The sequence below is a fragment of the Triturus cristatus genome, chromosome 4_1, assembly GCF_964204655.1.
Source record: "Triturus cristatus chromosome 4_1, aTriCri1.1, whole genome shotgun sequence".
NCBI lineage: Eukaryota > Metazoa > Chordata > Amphibia > Caudata > Salamandridae > Triturus > Triturus cristatus.
The window spans coordinates 523,932,192-523,955,672 of NC_140585.1; the positions used below are offsets into that span (position 1 = coordinate 523,932,192).

Below are 23,481 nucleotides of genomic sequence, written 5' to 3' on the forward strand. Positions count from 1 at the left end.
TCCCGCTGCTTTTGCTATTGGAAAAAAGCCATACATTACACACGTAGCGGCCTTCCTTATTCTGACCACACCACTTCTTGGGACCCCTACGCCCACTGGCCTCCTCACTAAAAGGCGACTGCTCCCATGGGCAGAGGGTGGTGTGGCCACAGTGGGTGACTTATTTGACGGCACACTCATGGACCATGGTAATTTTGTCCGGCGCACAGGAGTCACAGATGCATTATAATTACTACAGGTCGCACTCTTGCAATATGTAAAGAAACATTGGGCCCCCCACAGGGAGGAACTCCTTCGCCATGAAATGGTCTTCATGACCTACCTGATGTGAGACGGCCGCCATCTCACTAAGTGGCTTTACAAAAGCATTACTACCAACACTAGAATCCCACTAACTGGTTTGCGCAATAAATGGTCCGTAGATCTGGGGACAGACCTGACAGATGGGGACTGGTGCAGGGCTTTGGCATACCCTAGGAGAATCCCACGGAACGCCAAATTCAAATGCATCCAATATATTGTTTTACACAGGGCATATCTCACCCCGCATCGACTGCAACGTATTTTCCCGACCACGCAACACTGCTGTCCTAGATGTAAATTAGAGGACGCTGACTTGCTACACATGCTATGGCAGTGCCCCGTGCTTACAACTTACTGGTCAGAGGTACTATCCTAGATTGCCGCCGCGGTTAAGATCCCCGTCCCAGGCACAACCGCAGTATGTCTCTTGGGACTGATACGACGCCCTAAGGCGCAGAAAGTGCAACTTCGCTTTATAGACTTAACTCTACTCCTGACTAAGCGATCCATTACGATGCGGTGGAAATCGGCCACACCCCCACAGCTTTATGGCTGGCATGGGGAAGTAGTGAGATGGGGCGGAGCAGAGAGCGCTGCTATCCGCCAGGAGGAAGCCCGGGGATTGCGCCAAAAATTCATCTCTCTAGACTGGGAGAGTATTTTGGAAGCGTTTAAGGCCCTGGCCCCGCCACCTGTACCGGTAGCTCGGAATTAATACCCATTTTAGTACCCAGCCCCTGTTTCCAGTTTCCACTATTATTGCTTTACACTGTCTGTAGACCCTGCACCACAGGGTGCATACATACACCTTGAACGTTTCTGTGCAATTGGGAGTAACAAGAGGAACACCTTGCCACATGAGCTGGGAGTGGACGTGTCAGACGAAGTTAGGGGAGGGTGGGATAGTTGTGTTCATATACTATACACTTCCTGTTTAAGATGATGCACGTACACTGCACGATGATTTTGATGTAATGCATTATTGCGTATAACTGCAATAAGCTGTAATTGATGGGTTGAAAATTGAAAAAGTAATAAAATATGGTTTTTTTTAAAAGTCAAAGAGGCATTAAAATTCTCTTTTATGTTTAGGATCACCAGACTGATTATGAATGAAAAGGGAATGGATCATTCAGCGTAGGATCCCAGCCAAAACTCTCAGCTCTATCCTTGGGCGGGATGGGCAAGTTCACTAAAGTATTTAACCCACAAGTTTATTTGGCACATACAATCCACAGGATTCAAAGCACCACATAGCCTGCTACAGCAGGGCAATCTATAACAGACTATTTTAATTTATAAGGTCCATTTAAAATTGCAAATAAATCTCTAACATTTATTTCTACCTGCTGGTATCAAGAGAAATACTCTTTTTAACACATAGAAGAGATTAGGATGACTTTCACCTGCGTGGGAGGTGTGCGCTATCTCCTGCAGCAAATCGCAGAAATACATTGAACTGACAACCCACTGTCACTCTGGAGTCCAAAGTGAAAGATCACGTAGGAGGAGGTGAAGAGCACCTTAAAAACATCTGTGTACCTGCGGTCTATAGTATTTAACCATTGCTACAGAAAAACGGCGATGCTCCTTGCACTTCCATTTGCTGGTATTATAGGAGCATGATCAAGAAGAAATGTGATTTTATGGCTCTGGCCCTTTTCTGCGAAATTTTTAACTTGCTGCACTCGCCTGATAATCCAACATCTTCTGCATAATATGCAGATTTTAACAAAAGATGTTTCTAACTCAATCAGATTAAAAGTTATTTATACTGCTAAACACTTGGTGCACCACTTTGCAATGGGAAAGGGGCCACCTTTCAGCTGCTGATTGTTGTTATCAGACACTAAAATAGGTTCGAATTTTGCCTCAACTGTGCAAATAATATTTATAGTTGATAGACTGGAAGAAGGGCTTTGTCTTCATCAGATAGCAAAATCCTTAAATTCCTAAAGGCAAATAAACATTGGGAAGAATTTTTTCTTTTTTCAATGAAAATGTTTTGTTTCATTAGTCACACAAAGTAATTTTTACTTCATAGACAAAACAGCAGCTACATAATTAAGGCCCTCAGACTGTAGATGAGTCCCAATCATACTATATCTGTATAAGGTCCGATCTCTCGAATGCTATAGTGCCTCTTACTGACGCACTGGACAATAATGCATATGATGTACAGTGAATATAATGAATATGAAATGTTCTATACTGTTAAGCAGTGCTGTATTTAGGTGTATGAGAGAGCTTTAGCTGCCTGCTGGCCAGGACATTTTGTTTCCAATAGATACATATATGTATACACACATATATACATACATATATACATACATATATACATACATTATCTACTGGCGGTCGCCAGTAGATAGTTATAGTTAGGACCATGTTTCCATAGGAAATCTGAAAATTCTATTTTGAATAACTTTGGCGCCGGTTGACGGATCCTCGCGAAATTTTCAAAACTAATGGGGCGCTCCGCTCAGCTCCTACCCTGGAAGTCTCGGGGTGATTCGTCAAGCGGGGGCTGAGAAAAAAGGGGGTCCCAAAATGCGTTTTCCCCATGCATTTTTCCATAGGACCTTTAGTCGAAGGTATAGCCCGAACGGCTGAACAGAATTACTTGAAATTTGGCAAAGAGGTAGTCCTCAGGTCAGGGATGTGCCTTTGCATATATGGTGTCAATCTGTTCAGTAGTTCCTGAGAAAATTGCAGTTAAAAGCACATAGATATCTATAGCCGCGCACCGTGCGCGCACAGTGCCGTGCGCGAGCGTAATTGTGATTGGTGGTTACATGTCAGTCAACATTCGAATCGGTCGAAATCAGGAAGTGTTGTCCGCCATTTTGTGTGTGACAGTGAAAAAGAAAGGTGGAGAACGTGAAAAGGGGGCAGGGTACAGAGTTCCTGACCCCCTAGCTTTTGTCAGGGGGTCCCTGAAGGACCATGAAGGGTGAATTTTTTATTTTATTTTTTTTTTTAAATCGCGGGGTGCGCGCAAGGTGCGTGCACGGCGGGAAAAAAATCATAAAAAAAATAGAATTAAAAATCAAATTTAAGTGTTTAGATGTTAGGTGGCTCTAAAAAGAGCCGTTGTGTTACTAGAGGGACAGAGGAACAGAAAAATGGCAAAAATTATAGGGTGCCGCACGTGTGCTGCTGTATCTTGCTCTCTATTAGGGGATGCTGGTGTCCCCATAAGAGAGAAGAGCATTGCACGCATTGCACCGTATATGCACCCTCTTAAACAGAGGGTGTATATCCAGAGGAACAGAAGCAGGTGAAGCTGCCGCCGCAGATGAAGTGCTCGGCTGAGCTGCTGATGATGTGCTCGGCTGAGCTGCTGCGGATGTGCTCGGCTGAGCTGCTGGAGGGTTTTCTCTAGCAGCTCGAGCATAAGCCACAGGATGTACATCTCTAACGTGCCTGATCATAGTGAAGATACTAAAAGAGTATTTCTTTTTAGGATCTCCTCTTGATAAGACACGATCACAAAGAGTGCAGGTGACTTTTGGAGCATTCACCTTCTTCTGCCCCTCTGGAAATGTAAAAAATTGCCATATAAAAGAGTCTTTCTATTTCCTCTGTCTCTGTCTCACAAGGGTCTCCTGCTCACTCCCAGAAGATGACTGCTGCTCTGCCATTCTCAAGTACTGGAAAAGCTGCTCAGCTCCTTCTCCCAGGGAATCAGAAGTAATAATGAGGGGAGTGGGTGTGGTGTTGGAAGTTTCTGGAACTGATACTACTATAAACCAATGAAAAGTGTTGTTTCTAAATCACATGACTTGCCGTGCGCGCACCGGAGCACGCGCGCATGCGCGTACGGAGCACGCGCGTACGGTGCACGCACGCATGCGCATACGGAGCACGCGCATACGGAGCACGCACGACGTACGCATGCACATGTGGAGCACGTACGCATGCGCACACAGAGCACGTACGCGTACGGACAAAAACCCTTAAAAAAAAAAAAGTTTTAAAGTGTTTATACGTTTATAGAAGATATTAACTATGCTGTTCAACTCTATCCAAATAAAAAAAAAAACTGAGCCATTCCATATTACAGGATAAAGTTAATCTATAACTATATATATAGGTAGCTTATTGTAAAATAAATATTTAAAAAATATAATAATACATTCATAAATTAGCATTTAAAAAACCTTGCAAATTCACTTAAAAAAACCAAAGGTTTCACACACGTTACAGTTAGGAATTAGCATTTAAAAAACCTTGCAAATTCACTGAAAAAAACCATAGGTTTCACACATGTTATAGTTAGCTGGACATTTCACTCGTAAAAAAACAATGAAATTCCCCCGTTTTAGTTAGTTCAGCTAACTATAACTCGCGCGCCCGCAATCCACTGCTGATGACGTCACATATTACATCACTGATGACATGGTCAGTGACATCACTCATGACATCATTGATGACATCTCAAATGACATCACTGATGACGTCATCCATGTGATAAATTACCACATCTTCTCACACCCTAATATAACCTTTAATACACCGACACAAAATTTCAGAGTTCCATTCTTAAAACCATACATACTCCAATACGAATAACTACATACCCACTCATTGACTCTTAGGTCTACATACACCTCCACTCATTCACCTGTACAGTCACTCATACTTACAGTCACTCCATACAAGACTATCATATGCATTTATACACCTTTATAGACACTCACACACCACCAATCATCCATGGAGGTACTCTCACACCTAGTCAGTCATGCAAATAATTACACTCCCATTTACTCACTTATGCGGTTATACACACTCAAGTTCACTTAATCATAAAAATAGTACCACATTCTTACGCTCTTATAGAATCATTGATACAAGCACACACTCATCCATACAGTCACTCTCACAATCACACACTCTCACATCTACCCACTTATATACTCTTACACACATTTATACTGCCTTTCACATATGTAGTTAGTCACAAATGTACCACTGAGATATACATTCAATCCCTAACACACCCATACATACACTCGCTCAACCATGCAGTCCATCACAGATGCACTCATAAAACCATGCACCCATAGAATCACCCACTCACACATCTATGCAGAGAGTCACACACACCCTACCCACACAAACACTCAGAAACCCATACAGATACTGAGACAAGCAATCAATAACTCATATAGGTATTCACAAAACCATGCAGCCACTTATACACCAACATACAGAAACATACAGACATTTACACAGTTTAGTCACTAGTCTGCAGAAAGATACATTTAATGACTCACTTACAGAGTTAGTTACGCACCACAGAAAATCATCCATTTACACACTTGTACACCCACTCATTCTTCAACAGGCCTTTCCCTATATATATTAAACATGTTAAAATTGTTCAGAAACACATACTCAATGGATGATGTCATCAGTGATGTCATCAGTGATGTCATTTGAGATGTCATCAGTGATGTCATGAGTGATGTCACTGACCATGTCATGAGTGATGTAATATATGACGTCATCAGCAGTGGATTGCAGGCGCGCGAGTTATAGTTATCTGAACTAACTATAACGGGGGAATTTCATTGGTTTTTTCAGGGAAGAACATCCTTTTTTTTACTATACACACTCCATGGGGGTGCATTTGTTTTCTTCCGCTCTCTATCTCCCTCCCTTGTGTTGCATTCACTTCACTTCCCCCTGCCTATTTCACTCTCAGTGTTGTTTCCCTGCCCCTCCTGGTGTGTTTCTGTTAATACCCCCAAAACAGGCAGTCAAGTGGGGCTGCTGCCGCTTCAGGTTTTCCTGCTTTCTGTTACGGTTTTTACAGTTTTTATAATGAGTTTTAATGAGATATATTTTAATATTTGAGCAAGGTTGCCTCTCGCTAGCGCACAATATTCCCACTCACATTGTGCTATTTTCAGCTCCCCGGTCCGCCACGGTTTCCATTTGAGTGGAGGGAGCTGAAACGTCAATTTTGATTTTTGCTGGACAGTTACAACCGCTATTTTGGACGGCTGCAGTCCAGATGATTTCCATTAGCTTTGGCCCCTATTTAGTTGTAGTCTGGCGCCGACGCGCAGCGGACAGGCAGTCAAGTGTGGCTGCTGCTGCTTCAAGTTTTCCTGCTTTCTGTTACGGTTTTTGCTATTTTACCATTTTTTCTATTGAGTTTTAAAGCAATATATTTTAATGCGATAGATTTTAATATTTGAGCACGGCTACCTCTCCCTAGCGCACAATTGTCCCTCACACACTGTTCTTAACTGTGCCTTCTCCGACGCATTTGTGTGCTTTGTGTTACTTTCAGCTCGCAAGTCTGTAGTGGTAACCTTTGAGCAGAGGGAGCTGAACCATCAATTTTGATTTGCTGGACCGGTATGACCACCATTTTGGATGGCTGCAGCTGATTTCCATTAGCATCGGCCCGTATTTAGTTGCAGTCTGGTGCTGACACATAGCGGACACACGCCTCCGGCGTGCTGAAGGCAAGCCTGTCTGTACTCGTCCACGCCTGGACAGCACTAGGGGCTAACAATGCTGGCAGTTTCAAGTCCCATAACAATATTGTTAAGGTAAGGCAATATTCACGTACCCAACTTGTGGACCTCTGACCCAGAAACCCTTAAGCGGCATGCTCAGTTAAACTTAATTTGTTTGATAGTGAAGGAGTGTATTGTCAGAATTTTATGTTTTATCCTAACTGTATGTCCTACTCTAATTCAGGGAATTTACTTACCAGCCCCACCAATCTGATGAGGATAGATCTTTTAATGTTAATGCTGGGGAGGTAGACAATCAGATGCATATTTTTGGGGCGCTAATTAACTCTCGCTCATTCACTGTCCCTTGACTGCCTATTTATCACCGAGGCCTGAGCAAAAGAGGACTCTGGCCCTGATTTAGTGAATGCTGTCCCCCCATGTTACATTATTCTTAGAAGTGATCATCAGGGCCAGTGGGGGGTGGTTTGGCCTTAATTGCACATGAGGCTTTTAGCTACACCCTCAACCCTGTGGTCAAGAGTACAGGTGACTCTCAGGAGGCAGCCCTATCCAGGCGTAAACTCTGAGCCACGTACACTGTTTCGGGACTCTTGGTATACCATCTGCTGGGTCCACAAGGCAACTTCACAGAGTCTTGGGGCCAGACCTTGGAGCCTCATTGGATGTCCTCCCAATTCACCATTCTAGGGGATTTCAATTTTAAAGACTCTGCCCTATTCCTTGAACTTATGTCCAATTTTGGATTTGAACAGTTGGTGCAATCTCCTACTCACCCAGCGGGCCAAACTTTAGTTGGGATTTTTACTAACCACAATAATTTGGTTATTGAGGCAGTCCAGCCCCTTAGCCGGACAGATCACCGGGTGATCCAGTTTAAATTCTCTCTTCCACGCCTTACAATCAGAATGGGCTTTACCTTTCCTAAGCAATTATTTTGTAGGAACTTAAATAAGATCACAGCTGACGGTCGGGAACAGGCCCTTGAATCCTCCATAGCAGCCAAGGACAGCTCTTTTCCCTTTTCTGAGAAAGGTTTCACAGATTGGGTTAATACAGCTCTGGACATTGTTGCTCCCTTTAAAACCAAGGTTGAAATTAGAAGCAAGCCCTCTGCACCTTGGTATTCAACAGAACTCATGACCCTTAGGCAGAAATGCTGCAGACAAGAGTGGAAATGGAGGGCAAACCCATGACTTAGTAAAAAAGAGAAACATAAAGTACTTCTAGACATTAAACATGCCATATTACAGGCTAAATCAGTGATTCCCAAACTGGGGTCCGGGGACCCCTGGGGGTCCCCGAAGCCTCCTCAGGGGGTCCGCGACTACTTTGAAAATCGAATAATATTAATAGATCAATAAAGTGTAGATATATAAAGAGGCTAAATGTACAATTGAACATTTCAAAACATACTGTAAATGTGAAGTAATTTGAAACTGGAGGATAAAAATTTAATTAGTATCCTCAGATTTATTTGCGGGAGCAGTGCAACGCATCAAATTGAATATAGTATGGATGATGAGCGGCCTCAATTGAATTTAGAAAAGCTCCAACCATTCTATTAAAATTACATTTTGATTTCTTCTTTATTTTTATGTTTTCTAATTAAATAAAATGTGTTATTCGTGTATTTGTTTGATAAATGCTTTTTTGTATTTTTGTGTATTGTTTTGTGGTTCAAATCATCAACATTGCTTAGGCTGGGGTCCCCAACTTCCAGTAATGACTCGTGGGGGGTCCCTGGAATCGAATGATGTTTCAGTTGGGGTCCCCGGCTTCCAGTAATAATTAAGATGGGGTCCCCAGAAGTCAAAAGTTTGGGAACCACTGGGCTAAATCACTCTTATTTATCGAAAAATTAGATCAGCTAATAATTCTTCTAGGCTGCTGTAGTATATTTTCAAGATAATGCTCTCAACATCTTCCTGAGTTTTAATCTGCCTGTTGCAGATGAAATTTTCTTTGATAAATCTGCTCCCTGTCCTTCTCACTATCTTTTTTCAGTTTTCCTGCATATCTCTGTCCAGCAAACCAAGGACTTATTGTTAAGTCTAAAATCAGGGTCCCCGTATGACTCTTGCATGCCCAAAACATTACAACTTGCCCTGGATCCTATTGCTAAATTTTAGCAGAAGCTGTTTAATTGCATGATTCAATCAGGCATTTTTCCTGCTATCTGGAAGAAAGCCGTTGTCTCTCCGCTCCTTAAGAAGGCCAATGCAGATCCTGAAGATATGAAAAATCCTTCTCGCCCTCTGAAAGGCAACATGATACTCTGTGGTATCATACAGCGGGGAAGGCTTCAATGGGTATGGTTCTAAATCTCGATCATCTGAAGGATCAGCATTGTAGTCTTCCCAGTGGTTGTCCGAGTCTCCTACCCCAGCAGGATAAATGTAATGTAAGGGTCTCCCTAACCATAATGGTTACCTTGGTCAAAATCTGTATGCACTGACCTGTATGGTGATTCTGATAGAGGTGAGTATGTGTGGTGAAGGTGTTTGTGTAGGAGAAGGTTGTGGTTGTCCAAGTGTGGGAGGGTGGAGTAAGGGGCTTATAGCCTTGGTGTTATGAATCTTGTACACCAGATAACATGGTGCATCATCGAAGGCAAGCCCCTTCTAGAAAGCCAGCCTCCCCGTCACTGGGTCATCAGACTAGAATTAAATCTAAAATCTTTAACATTACTTCATTACAGAAGCACCTTGAACTACTTTTGTGACTGTGTAAGAGCAGATCCAACATCATTACAATTCTTTTTTTTATTTTTTATTTTTTTTTAAATCATTACAATTCTTAATCCACCAGGAAGTAAGACAAACTACATACAAGGACTTAGAGTTGCAGGCCCTACCTTCAAATGTAGAAATCTACCAGCTACCCGAGCTAGAGTCACTGGCACAGTTTAATCGACCGACCTGGAAAAATCTATTCCGTGAAACTTTTTTTCTGAGACAGAGACTCTGACTTGGCTCAGGCCAAACAATATAAGTACATGGACTTAGTCTTTTATGCCTTTCCTCTGTAGAGCCAAGAGTATCTAGGGTCAGATTTTCCTGGATATGTTAACATGTAATTTTTAGGGTTCAGTTTGTTTTATATCCCGACCTATGAATTTGAGGGGGAATTCAAAGACAATACTGTCTGTGGACTTTGTGGGCATACAACTCAATCCATTCTGCACATGTTATGTATTTGCCCCAGTCTCTTCTGTTTAAGGAAAAAGTCTTTGAACTTAGAGGCAGAGTGGGTTGATGGTTTTCCTGGGGCACTTTGGCAGAAATCTTGCCAGTTTCTACATGTATAAAGAGCTACTTCTGCCTGGCATCTAAATCTTCTGCCAATCGATCCCGGCTGGGAGCCACAGACTCCACTGATCTTGGCATCGACAGGAGCCTCGGCTTCGATTTGGCGTTCAGTTCCAGATGCGCTCTCGGCATGGATTTACATTGCAAAAGAGGGTGAGTCGGTGCCCGATGCCCGCAAGTGTCGGCATACAAGCATCCAATTGGATCTCTGGACTTCATTATTGAATCCTTTTTAAATACTTGGCTCCTGGCAGCCTGGTGGTGGACCATGATCTACTTTCTGCTTTGACCCATGTCAGCAATGCACTTCCACTGCTGGGGAAGGAAACTCACTTGCATCTTGTGCACATCAGCAGGCTGGGGGGCGCAATCTACAGACCACCTGCCTGACACTTAGGCATACACAGTGTGTGTGACACACAAATCACACACATACATATGTATCTGAGTTCACCACGTCTGTGGCTTGCTGACTGTAAATATTGTAATCTGTTGTGATGTATCTCAATATATTGTGATGTTCCTTTAAACATATCTTATGATGTAGTTGTCTTTAGAATGTTTGTCTCCTAGCAACCTGCTTTACTGTTATCCTTTGGGAAGCTGTTGGCAGAGCCGGTCCAAGGGCTCTGCTGTCTATGTAGCCAAATAAATAACCAGCTTACTACTCTCTGCTCCTGCCTGGTTACTACATATTCCTTTGGAATAGTGCTTAATTTGTGCCGGTATTTATGAAAGCCTACCACATGGTGGCACTGTTTGACTACTTCTAAACACTGACAGACAATTTAACACCTCCAGGCCATTCTTACAGCGAAGATGGCCAGGAATAATCAATACGGTCACATTTGCAGTAATGTGATGTTAAGTAGGTAACACTGGTAGTAACAGGCCAGGAGAGTGCTTTAATGCCCTCCTGAGAAATATCTTGGGCCTTTCCACAAAATAAGCACTGCTTTGGAATGTATCATGCGGAGAATCTGAATTCTAAATCCAATAGCTGCTACATAACATTAAAACCTATGTCTACCTCTGACACACTGAGGCTCCCGCCATTTCAACATATCTCCAAATTAGATTTAAAACAAATACAATAAAGGGCTCCTGTTCGAGAATTTCTTTCATGGGTACTCTCCATTCGCTGACACTGTGCATTACTACAGGTCGAGGAATGTTGCTGCATGCATCTTGGAATGCTGTATCTGGGGTTTTATGCCCCGATTACAAATTAAAATATTACCTCGTTCATCTGCTCTTTGCTGTCCTTGGTCTGATTTTCATTCATTTCTTCGCTCTCGTAGTTCGCGTTCTTATCAACCCATAATTCAGATTTTTCTACCGTCAGTCGCAGCTGGTCCAGATCTGACTTGATTTGCTTGTAGTTGTCCACATCCTGATTGGACACCAGCAGCTGCACCTAAAAACAAAGCATTGGGGGCGATCACATATTTGTAAATTGTTCTGCCTGACCCAAGGAGTGGCCGGGGCAAGAGCATCATCTCTTCACAGTAGTGTTCTAGTATTTGTGAAAGGTCAGTAGGGTCGATCTACTGTGAATTGGTGAAGTTAGTTACTGCATAAGACAGTCCCTCAGTTGTCCTTCACCCGTATGATGCATATGGTGACAAAGGTGCTGCAACTTCAAGAGTTTCATGACCACATCCTGACATCCAATGACAGCAGGACGAAAACGGCTACACCGACACACCAAATGTGAAACTATGAAGCAGTGGCTAGCAAAAAAACAATTAAAAAAAGCAATGACAAAGCCAATGGTTTTGTCTTCTGCTTAGTGTGCCTAGAAGCACGTAAGTTCATAGAGCAACGCACCTACTAATATCCCTGCACTGATAGACCAACATGCTCATAGACACCCATACACAAAGAGACGTGAACAGACAAAACCTAGGCACATCGCGCAGGCCTACATGGGACCCAGATGAATAATTGTGGGTCCGTTGCTCAGTGGACAGACTGGTGTATAGGCACATGAATGAATGCACTGATGGGTGAGATGAATGAAGCCTAAAAAACATGGAATTGGTGTTGATGGAGACATTTTTTTCAATGCTGTTTTAAGGGATTTCATTTGCATCTTTTTTGACATATTTGTACAGTTTAAGTTGCAGCCGGAGCTCATAGAATATGCCCATATATGTGCATAAAACATTGGAACAGATCTCTATGGTTATTCTTGTTCTGCGAAATTTTAGCAGGCAAAAAGATTTAAGTGTAATCAGATACAATTATAAAAGTCAATATGAAACAATCATTCGCAATGCCAATAGGCCTGGCTTTACAGGAATGTTGTATGGTAATGTGAAGCATTACAAGTAAATAGCATGGGAATAGATTTGTATTTGTGTGGCAGCAAAGAACGGTAGAATAGCATTGGTGTAGATCAAAAGGTCAGGTGACCGTGGGACTGTCATGCCAGACCTATAACTCAATATAGGTTAAAGACTGTCATCCTCTCATGTGTGCTGCTGCAAGAGAAAAACTATATAAATGATCTAGTTATCGAACACACTTTAATAGCATTCCAATGTCACGTGTGTGCCCCTGAAAGTTCAAGCTTAGTAAGCTCTATAAACAAAATGATCAAAGTTGGTAGAGGGGAAGCAGGTTTTTTTTCTATAGAAGGACAACTTCTGCCCCATCAAAACATGTACTCCTGGCTCCTAACTTCTGGGCGGAGCCAAAATTGCTCTCTAGTGATAATCACATCATCGTCTGGTGACAGCTGCGCTGCCAAGCCAGACCATAAAAATGAATGACTCCATTCTCAGAAACATCAGTTTTGAGTAAATAACTCCCCACCATTCTTACAGCCAGCCATGCTCTTATGAACTCACAAGTAATGTTGTAAATGTTGTTGTAGACTTGTAAAGCGCACAGCTGCCCCAGCAACAGGGCGTCCCGGCGCTGTAGACCGCTGGGGAACCCGTCCTGGCTATCCCTGTGAGATGGTCCCTTTCTGGGTATCTCCAAGGTGAAACCAGGCATCCCCGGCGTCTGTGGGGGGCCGTTGTAGAGATGAGGCAAGCTTAATGCCCAGAGTTGCCGAGTGTGTTCCTGGTTAGAGTAGGTACCGAGGCGAGAATTATCGAGTCCGTTTTGACCCTGGTCCACGACCCTGCCGCGTCGGGAATTGAACCCTGGTCCCTGGCCGATTCTCTGCTTACGGGTCTGCCGCCTCTAACCAGTGAGCCACACCTCTCCACAGAATATTGCCCAATGATCTTATGTAGACACAACAATAACCTGAGGAAAGGCTATATACTAACGGCGCAATAGCTAAACTCCATTTTGTTTGAATGGGTTTACCAAGCATCAATTACCAATACCTGATCTACCTCCTCTCTTCTTAATGTGAGAATGTAAGAGTCACAATAATTGCCGTTGTAGCGCCATTTACGCTCGACAACAGCATGCAACGCATAAAAGGTAATCAGATCTAGTGGCTACACAGGATTCATGAATCAATAATAGGCAAGAAAAGTGGTAGATGTTAGGGGCCTAGTAGACTTTTCCATGCTACGCTCTGTAGGTATGCATGTATTTATCATGATGCTGTAAATCTAATAGTTAGAATGCATGTTGGCAACTCTCATCTTTCATGTAAAATATTGGAAAAATGTGAAACTGACCTCAGCAGCAACATGACCAAAATGTTTTCCTCTTTCTGTCAAGCACTGAGCATTCATTTTGGTTCTAGCATCTTCGATAACTCCAAAAATGTGAATAGTATTAAATACACATATTATGTTTCGTTTTTGAGGTATCATCCTGCCTCCACGTTTGCTCTTATTCCTCATACCTGAGTGAGTTCAGTTTAGGAAGAATAAGTCAGTGTTTCACAATTGGTAAACTGTAACATAGAAACTGAGTTAAAGACTGCCTTATTCAGTGCTTAATTTGTGTCGGTGGTTTCCGGTGCTCAGCACCAGCACTTAATTGTCAGCACCAGCGCTTGGGACAGCCTGCCACAAGGTGGCGCTGTCTAGGTAAGTTAGAGATGACCACAACAGTTAACTATTAATGATATACTCATTAAAAATGACTATTTCCTGTCGCCCAAGCCATTCTTATAGCTTTGGGGGCTGCAATAGTCCGAGTTGTCACACTTGTAGGAGTGTGATGGCAGTTTAGTAGGGCAACGTGTGGTGGAAGATGCAGTGGCCGCCTTAAGAGAGCCCTGGCACTTATTTTATTTACAAATTAAGCACTGGCCTTATTTCAGATGGCGGCTGACATCTTTTGGATTTTAAATGTTTACATTGGTTAGAGGCGTTTGGGTAACGTGTAGTTAAAGAGCAATTGTTTAGCAATCAGTTATAGTCAATGCAGACAAATGAAATTCCAGAGAGACGGGAAGGACCACAAGATGCAGACCCTCGAGTCCATGGTAGCCCATATATTAAATTGGACATATGTATACGTTTTGAGTACAGAATTAACGCACTCCTGCCAGTTCTCTAACTTGTAATATAGGGAGCACTGGGCCCACGCGGGGCAGCTCCTGCAGCCAGGGCTGGGCGCTTCACATTCCAGACTAACGATGTGTTCGGGAACAGTGGCGGCAGGACATTCTTTTTTTTCCTTTTTACACTCAACTATTGCTGCTCGCATGGTTAGCTAAATTACGCCTTTTGCAGGAGTTCAAAGGAGTGTCAATGTTAGCCCATAAGCACTCAGATGCTCGCAATTACATCTGAAAGACGACTTGTGCCGTGGCACCCACTCGCTGTTTAACATGTAATTGTCTAGAAGAGTAAATGGAGAAACCCACGAAGCCAATTTTTGTTTACATTCAAAACTCTGTGCTTTGGCACTATGACATAGGATACCATCATCTATTTTTTTTAGTTTTTCAACCGACAGCATGTTTTATTGTGCGCTTGTAGGTTTTTTTTTTTTTAATAACAGCTTCAACAATGGGCTCAACCTGCCAGCATACAAAGTTCTGTTGGATAAAATGTCAGAACTGATCACGTGTCAGCTCAGTCTTAACATTTTACAAAGTTGTCTTCTCAGATATTTTACATTTTAACAAAGCCATCTTATCAGCCGTTTTAAAATTTTGCAAAGTCAGCTACTCCATTTTAAAAAAATGCTGGTTTCACACATAAATCCAAAAGTAAACTTTGATCGTATATTTTATGAGTGTTGACGCTTTCATTTACATCACACAATAAAACAAGCATTGGCAATGTGAATAGTTTTTTCAGATGTGCAGTAGAAAGTTTTATACTGAGCTTTATAAGACAATAAATATGCTACATGGCTAGCAGCAGCACAACCTTCCCTAATACAAATAAGTTAAGGACAGGTAGCAATAGCAGAAGGAATGTGGCACAATTCTCTAACACATACACAACTGATCATCACAGGTGGCTAACAGACTAAAGAGTCAGTGAATGGCGGTAAACGACTATTGTGCGATTTCCATAACCATACAGGAAATACAAAACTCCTGGAAAAAACAGCCAAACCTCTTATGGATTTAACATACATTAATTTACTTGTATAGGATGACAAACATTCTCCTACCTAGCGCGGTATACTTCATCAGTAGATTCCATATCTTGCACTGGTCACTCGTTGTACAGTCTCCTAGTGCACGCCCCTAGATTGGGAATGGGTCCGTCACTTATGTCAGATTAGTCTTTCTTTGTTAAACTGTCGAACCTATACTAAAATTTTTATGTGGGTGAGAAAAATTGTGTTTACTGGTGTCTTCCTACCACAAGATGAAAAGAATGAGGACTTGGCAACAGACCATACTTCTCTTTTCCATCGGCATCTTTAGGAGCTTGTATATTGCCCATTGGAGTCAAGCATCTTCCAAGGCAATCTCACATCAAATATTGTGAAAGTGGGTGATCGGAGGAGGGCAATGGGACAAGATTCCTCAAGCTGCTTTGCTTGTGGTGGCCTGCTATTGGTAAGGATGTCCACACGTGCAGCATGTTTTACAGGGCAAGTTAATGTCATTGTAGCATGTGCTACAAAACAGGCCATGCCCACACTGCCAAACTACTCCTGCAGCTGGCTAGGTGTGGGAGGCAGAAGTGCATAGGCCTTGAGACTGCAAACCACACACCCAACACCAAAGCATCTCCCGCTTCTCTGCCAGTGCCAATAAGGCAGCGGTAGTAATCCAGTGGCGGTCGGGTCCCATACTTCTCTGCAGCCTCACCTTTGCTGCATCCTAGCTAGAAAAGCAGCGCCCTGGAGACTGAGGAGAACAGCTCCAATCTCATCCTGGACCTCAAGCCCTGCTGAAAGTATCACTGATTCCTACATTGTTTATAGTTGAGGTCAAACTTTTACATAAAAACGTGTATATGTTTGGATTGTTTCACTTTAGCACATCAGATTACATCACTGCGCTGAGTGACCTTTAATAGAATTAATGAGCCATACCCTTTCTGCAGTGACTATTGTATTAATGGCTCAAGAGGCAAGTCAGCTGTCGTGTTTCCTCTATATAAGCCTCTATTTTTATAGCTGGAGAAACAATATGGCCGGGTAAGACATACACACGAGAAATGGTTGTACAGTGTGCATCCTGAACTGAATTATTTGAAGGTGCTCTCTGGCATGATGATCATGGAAACGGAGGCACAAGGAAGAAAAGTAACTGCCTCAGTCACACTGGTTGAGCTTGGAAGCCAGGATTGAAACCGGGTTTGCTAGTTAAACACTGTGCAATTCTGATCCTGGATAGATATCACATTCTTTTCCCCTTCTGCCCTGATGACAATTTCATTAGTGATCCAAGATGGTTGCCTAGTGCCTTTTATAGAGGGCCTTTATTGTTATAGATGAAGCAACAGTAAGGTCAATTGAACACGCAAGAGAGAGCCTTATACATAGTGCACATCATGAACTGAGATATTTCAAGGTGCCTTAAAATATGATGATCGCAGGAAAGGAGGCAGCGGGAAGAAAGTATTTGCCCAGGCACACGGTATGGTCAAGCTGTGAAACTGACTAACACCGGGATAATGGAACCACAACACATGTTTGCCCAGGGTCCAACAAGAGATTCTGACTGGCCTGGCATGTTAGGCAAGTGCGTTCAAAATGCCCTTTGTATTTTTATAAGATGGGGTAACAGCATTGGAAACACCCCTCTCCTTAGAACACGTACACCTTTGTCAGAAACAGTGCACGTTTCCGAACTTCAAAGGATAGGTACAGCTAGGGCAGCGTCAGCACAAGCCTTTCCCATCACATGACCGGTGCAATCAGGCAGCAACAGTGCAGGCTTTACTTCTGGAGTGCGTGGTAGTAGCAAAGCAAATTGTCCTCCCTTACAGAAGGCAGTAAGTGCACTCGTCCATTTCCTCTGGCCAGTTCCAACATGGCAGAGCTGTGCAAGCTTTCATCGCTCACAGAATGTGAACGGTTAAGGCATGAGTGAATATAGACTACAGACGGATCTCTAGAGTGGGTGCTTCAGTCACTAAGATGAATGTATAGATGGATGCGTGAGCTGATCCGCGAGTATGGACACTATTGTCGCTTAGGAGATATTCAAAGTCAGTAGCCTGAAAATCCTGCTTCTGCCAGTTCGAGACGTGCGGCTTGTGTTGCTTCGGTTGTGTTCTGTGTATTGACAAGTAGACATCACCTAATAGGTCTTTGCTACTTGGAGCACCCTCACCACAGCGAAACTAACTATGCTCTAATTAGGCAAACAAGCGCCAACCTCTTGGAAAAGGTGTGAATGCGCGCGCACCACTGAGCAATTCCAGACTGTGCTGCACCTGTTCAAAATGTTGAAGGCCGCCAGTGACTGTGAATACTGACAAATGCTGTTTTCAATAGGAATTATGGCCTATGACAGAAAGATTCTTTATTGAAACTGTGACACACCTTCAGAATTCTTGTATGTTTCCTGTCAAAATAATGAAAATCCAATTCCTAGCTGGCCAGAAAGGAAGTGATTTAGGGTGGTTCAGGAAGTCGAGCAGAGCAAAGAGACATCATTGATAGTGCATAGGATGAAAGGTTTCCAGGCAATTCGTGTGTAGGGGCTTAGCTGGTCTTCGAGGACCTATTCTATCAGCCAAACACAAAATCAATATTCACATCAGGAAATAGAATCAAATCTGTATTTTGCAGAAGTGACAAAGGAGTTACAGAAGAGTTGCCTGGAAGGGAGGAAGTAGCAGCTCAACACTGCCCTCTGGTGAGAACAAGAGGACACTCCGACAGAGAAATAAATAATGATTGTAATTCTCCTGCTTGGGAGGGACTCGTCAATTCAAAAACTATTACCGCCCAGCAATATTAATTTGATTATAAATGTACAGCAAACAATCACTGTGGTCATTGCCATACTTGTGAGTAAAAGCCTACTATTCATAGGAGTAAACTGCCATGATAGAATAATTAAATCATGAATCCACCTGAAGCATCATTTAGGACTATCCCACAGAAGGACGACAGAGGGGTACAGGATGCTGCAGATCCACCCCGAAGACGTCCCTGAGCCCCACCAGCTAAACAGACAGAGTTCTGACTGGACTGCTGGCAGGGGGCATGGAGACCCTCTGGCAGTGTGCGCGCCCTTAAGCTGAGTTGTAAGACATTCTGACTATGGGATGTAATGTGTGTTTGATGTAAAATACCATTTGCAGCTCACCTGAGATGACCCCTCTCCCAGGATGCTTTGTGGAAGGCCCAGCTGCACAGTGTAGGGAGAAGGCAGACCAGAGAGTGATGAAGAGAGCAAAAGATTTGCGGGTGAAAGACAGGGGTGGAGGAGGTCAGAGGGGAGACAAGAATGAGGGTCTTTCGTAGAGGATGCCAAAAGTGTTGGAGGGGGAACGATGCATATATCGAAGTGATGAGAAGAGCTAAGGGAAGGAGGAGGAAAGTCTCTTTGCTGGATCTGAAGACAAAAGAGTGAGCAAGCCAATGACAAAAGGGAGACACCTGAAGGGAGAGGAAATGCTAAGTGTTAGTAGTATTCGAGATGGGAGAGGGGATGAGGAGGGAGTGGCTTTGTGGTGTATGAAAGAGGATAATGCACTTTGTAGAAGAAATTTGAGGACTATTTGGAGGAGGGTGATAGAAGGGAAGTGGAGATTAGATGTTCATTTTTAAAGCCTCCTGACTGGCTCTTTTTAACCAAATTAGTACTCTACATGGGTCAACACTGGGTAGTTAAGAAAATGACCTGGAGAAACAGCCCTAGAAAAAGAGAACAGAAAGAGTGAAAGAGACTGAAAGAAGAAGAGAAAGAGAGACCCTGGGAGAGCGACAAACACAGGGAAATGTAAGACCATAAGAGAGATACCCAGAGAATGAGAATGAGAAACAGAGGAAGGAAGGAAGAGAATGAGAAACAGAGGAAGGAAGGAAGAGAATGAGAAACAGAGGAAGGAAGGAAGAGAATGAGAAACAGAGGAAGGAAGGAAGAGAATGAGAAACAGAGGAAGGAAGGAAGGAAGGAAGGAAATTAGTGTTTCCAAGTAAAGAACATTGTAGCTTAGAGCTTTGTGCAACTGGACATCAGTTGTTGTCTCTGGTTTTCTTAGGATGTTATTTGGCATTTTTGTAGAACTTTCTACGCCATCATACCATTGTCTCACTGCACAGGAATGAGAAAGAGAGAGTAGGGGTTAGGAGAGAGAAAGAACTAAGACAAGGGAGAGAGAATGAGGATGGAGCCTTGTAAGAAACTGGCTCTATATATACTGCACCAAAGTGAGGTACAGTGTGTATAGAGTCCAAGAGTCTCCAGAGGTAGGTAATAATAATAATAATAATAATCCATATTTGTAAAGCGCAAACATTCACCTCTAGGCGCTGGAGGCCGTCGGGAAGATTAAGCAAGCTATTGCCCAGAGTCACATGGTGCTGGGCTAATCTGCCGCCGGGGATCGAACCATGATCCCCAGATTCCGGAGTCAGCCCTGGCCGCGGCGCCACACCTCTTCCCTCTACTAGGTAGAGGTTAAAGTTAGATAGAACCTTACTTTCTAAAGTGGTAGCTTGGTCGAGCAGTAAGGCAGTATGAGAGGACAGTGTTAAGCATTTGATGTACACACACAGTCAGCAAATGAATTCACACACTCAAGAACTGAACATTAGGCCAATTCTTTTTGTATAAAAAATATACAGTTGTTTTATTTCTAGAACCAAACAAGCCTGGTACAGGTAATCATATAAATACTTTGCAGTAGTAAATAACTTGTATGAATACAGTTCAAAATTGCAGTATAACTTGTACTGATTTTGGTTACAGTTTAAGTAAGTAGTTTGCAACACTTAGCAGGTATAGTACATGAATGGGCTTTTTAAGAAAAATGCAAGGAATTCCTTTTCAGATTACTTTGGCTAACACAGGGCTGGATCCTAGATTCAGCACTGGGACATTTCCTGAAAACAGTTGAGTAAATTCGTTTTAGTTAGAGGTACGATTTGTAAAGAATATTATTGTATTTCAAAAGTTGACACTTAGAAACTTTTTCACATAGAATCACCAATGTTATCCTATGGGAGGAAATTCACTTAGCAGGTAAGTTACTTTTGTGTTACTTTTGTAATTGTCACGAGGAGAGCCGCTGCAACAGTATACAAGGGGCCGACTGGTGGGAGGCACGAGACATCACGGACAGTATCTTTTGTGATTCACAGGAAAACTAGTGGACGACAACAGCAGGAGACGCCGATACGGACGTATACCCCTTTAACTGGGGATCTCCTTCTGGTAACCACGCCCCTTTTGATGACGAGGAACTCGCACACCCAATAAAGACGGAGGAAGACCGAGCTATGGTGTGTGGCTACACCGGAGCGGGAGAAGTGAGAGCGAGTGGAGCAGTGGAGCGGAGAGCTGAAGACGAGAGAAGCAAGGAGACGAGAGGGACGCCGTCGAAGGAGGATAAGTCGGAGACAGGAGTACTCCGCACCTACGCATCGCCGAGCCGCGCCCAGGAAGGAGCGTGGCTGACCCAGGTACGTGACCGTTTCACGGGCTGGGTCGGGAGGCGGGAGAAGGCTACGAAGTAACACCGGGGCTTCTCGCCGCCTCGACTATCTCTAACTTCTTTTGTTCACCCCCCCCCCTTCACTTGCACTTCCTCTCTTGTTCTCACACCGGTCGAGTTGGATACTGTTTAGTTAAATTCACCTGAGCACCGGAGTGTCCCCTTCACCTCCCCGGGCCCTTTGACCAGAGGTCAATTTGAGCGTCGTACTGACCCCCGCCTTTGTTCTTTGTTTCTTCCTGTGTTGGGGCGGCTGCCGCTGGGAGTTGGCGAAACATCACGCACGGGAGAAGAGTGTATCCTTCCCCAAGAGAGAAGCAAGTGGAACCATCCCCTGAGGCCAAGGACAGAGACTATCTCAAGACCCCCCCTAGGGACCGGTTGGGATCGCAAACTGGATACCAAGCGCACCACTTTCCCCTTGAGAATAAAACCTTCGTTAACCAAACGCCGTGTGCTGCGTTATTCTTCCCAACCGCTCACAGTAATCCAGGGCTGGACTCCTAGAATCAGCACTGGGACATCTACTTAAAACAGTTAAGTTATTATGGTTTTGTAGTTTATACGATTTTTAAAGAATATTCTTGTATTTCAAAAGTTGACACTTTTTCACAAAGAACCCCCAATGTTATCCTATGGAAGGAAATTCAATTTACAGGTAAGTTACTTTTTAGTTACTTTTCTTACTCAGTGCTGGACACCTGGGTTCAGCACTGGGACCTTTCCTGCAAACAGTTGAGAAAATTCGGTTAGGTTATTTGTGCGATTTTTAAGAAATATTCTTAGTTTTCAAAAGTCGACAATTAGAAACTTTTTGGGAGAAAAAGTGTCAACGTTATTCTATGAAGAAAAAGAGGTTATCGGTTTCCAGGTAGGTAATCGGTCTTTTGAGTTAGGGTTCTGGGGTAAGACTCAGGGGTCTTCCAGGGTCAGTGATGCACTGTTGTTGCACCCTCAGTGGCACTAGGGCGGCTGGGTGCAGAGTGTTGAGGCCCAATGTTATCCTATAGCCACGGGGCCACTGGGTTGTGGGAGCACAGTTCCTAAGGTTACTCTCAGGGCAGGTTGGGGACCATGTTAGCACCAAAGGGGCACCCTCAGCGGCAACTAGGGCGGCTGTGTACAGGGTGCTGTTTTGAGGTCGGGAGCCCTGTTGATTTCAATGGAGATTCTCCGGGACAAAGAAACACTGCAGGCTCGGGGACAAGGATCTTCCAGGAGTGACCAACACTTCGAGGGGTAAGTTGGGATGTAGAGGGTTGGTTAGGCACCACTGGGTTGGGCCCACAAGGCTGTGGGGCGTCGGGTGCAGGGGTGCCTTGGGACGTTGGATTTTCGCACCCGCTCTGGTCGCGGTAGGGGGGTCCTCTGGATTGAGGCTGCAGGCATCGTCAGGAGGCTTGAGGCAGGTCAGGGGTCGCCGGATCTCGGGTCAGGATCACCGGGGGGACCTCCTTGTGGTATTTGTCCACTCGAGCTCGGGCCGGATTCGGCGGGTGCAGAGTGTGCGGGATTCACGGTTCCTGGCTGGCACCAGAAGCTGCAGTTAAAACATGTCTGGTGTTCATGGGAGAAACAGCTTGGAAAGTGTAGGCATGCAAGTCCTCCGGGGTTTTTGAGGTTGCTGTCTGCTGGACACGCCGGGGTTTTGCAGGAGCAGGTTCGAGGCGAGACAGGCCGGTAGGGCTGGGGCCAAGTCAGTGGGCGTCGTCCTCTTGTTAGCTCTGCACGGCTTCTCGTCCTTTTTCTCTTCTTTTTCTTGTGGTTGCTGGATCTGAGGAAGGTAGGTTCAGTGTGCCCCCTAAATACTACATTTAGGGGCGTTACTGGTAGGTAAAGGGCAGGGACCAATGGGTCCCTTCCCTGTTCGGCCACTCTCCAGTGGGAGGGGGGCAGGAACCTGTCCCTGGTTGGCTGAGTCCCCCCATCCTCAAGATGGCGGGGACTCGAGGTTGTGCTTCACCTCGCCTCCCCCACCTGAGGGGTGGAGTTGGCAGAGGTGGGCACACCTCTTTTCCTTACTTGTTTTTCCCGCAAGTTCTCCCGCCCAAAGTGGGGGGTAGAACCAGTGGGGACTAGTTGCTGAAAGCAGCAAATGGTCTGAAGAGTCTCTCCTTCGTGAACCCTGCCCATCCTGGGGGAGGAGGCTTGGCACCTCGTCCCAGGATGTGCATTGTTTCAGGCCCCCGAGAGCAGCGAGCCCTCGACCCAGGGGTCCAGAAACATGTCTGGTGGTGGCAGCCAAAGCAGCCACTCAGTCAGGTCACTAATAGTTGGTCGAATTTCAGAGGGCATCTCTAAGATGCCCTCTGTTTTGCATTTAACATTAAATCCCACACTGGCATCAGTGTGAGT

General features: G+C 44.2%; 1 protein-coding gene across 4 annotated transcripts in view; it reads right to left on the bottom strand.

Annotated features, from left to right (window-relative positions):
* The window catches only part of ITPR2 (inositol 1,4,5-trisphosphate receptor type 2), a 1,506,646-nt gene that overhangs the window by 752,069 nt on the left and 731,096 nt on the right, over positions 1–23,481 (bottom strand). For all 4 annotated transcript variants that reach the window (XM_085652787.1, XM_085652785.1, XM_085652786.1 and 1 more), the window contains exon 26: positions 11,355–11,531. In XM_085652787.1, coding sequence (XP_085508913.1) covers positions 11,355–11,531 — 177 coding nt within the window. The remainder of the gene's footprint in view (positions 1–11,354; positions 11,532–23,481) is intronic.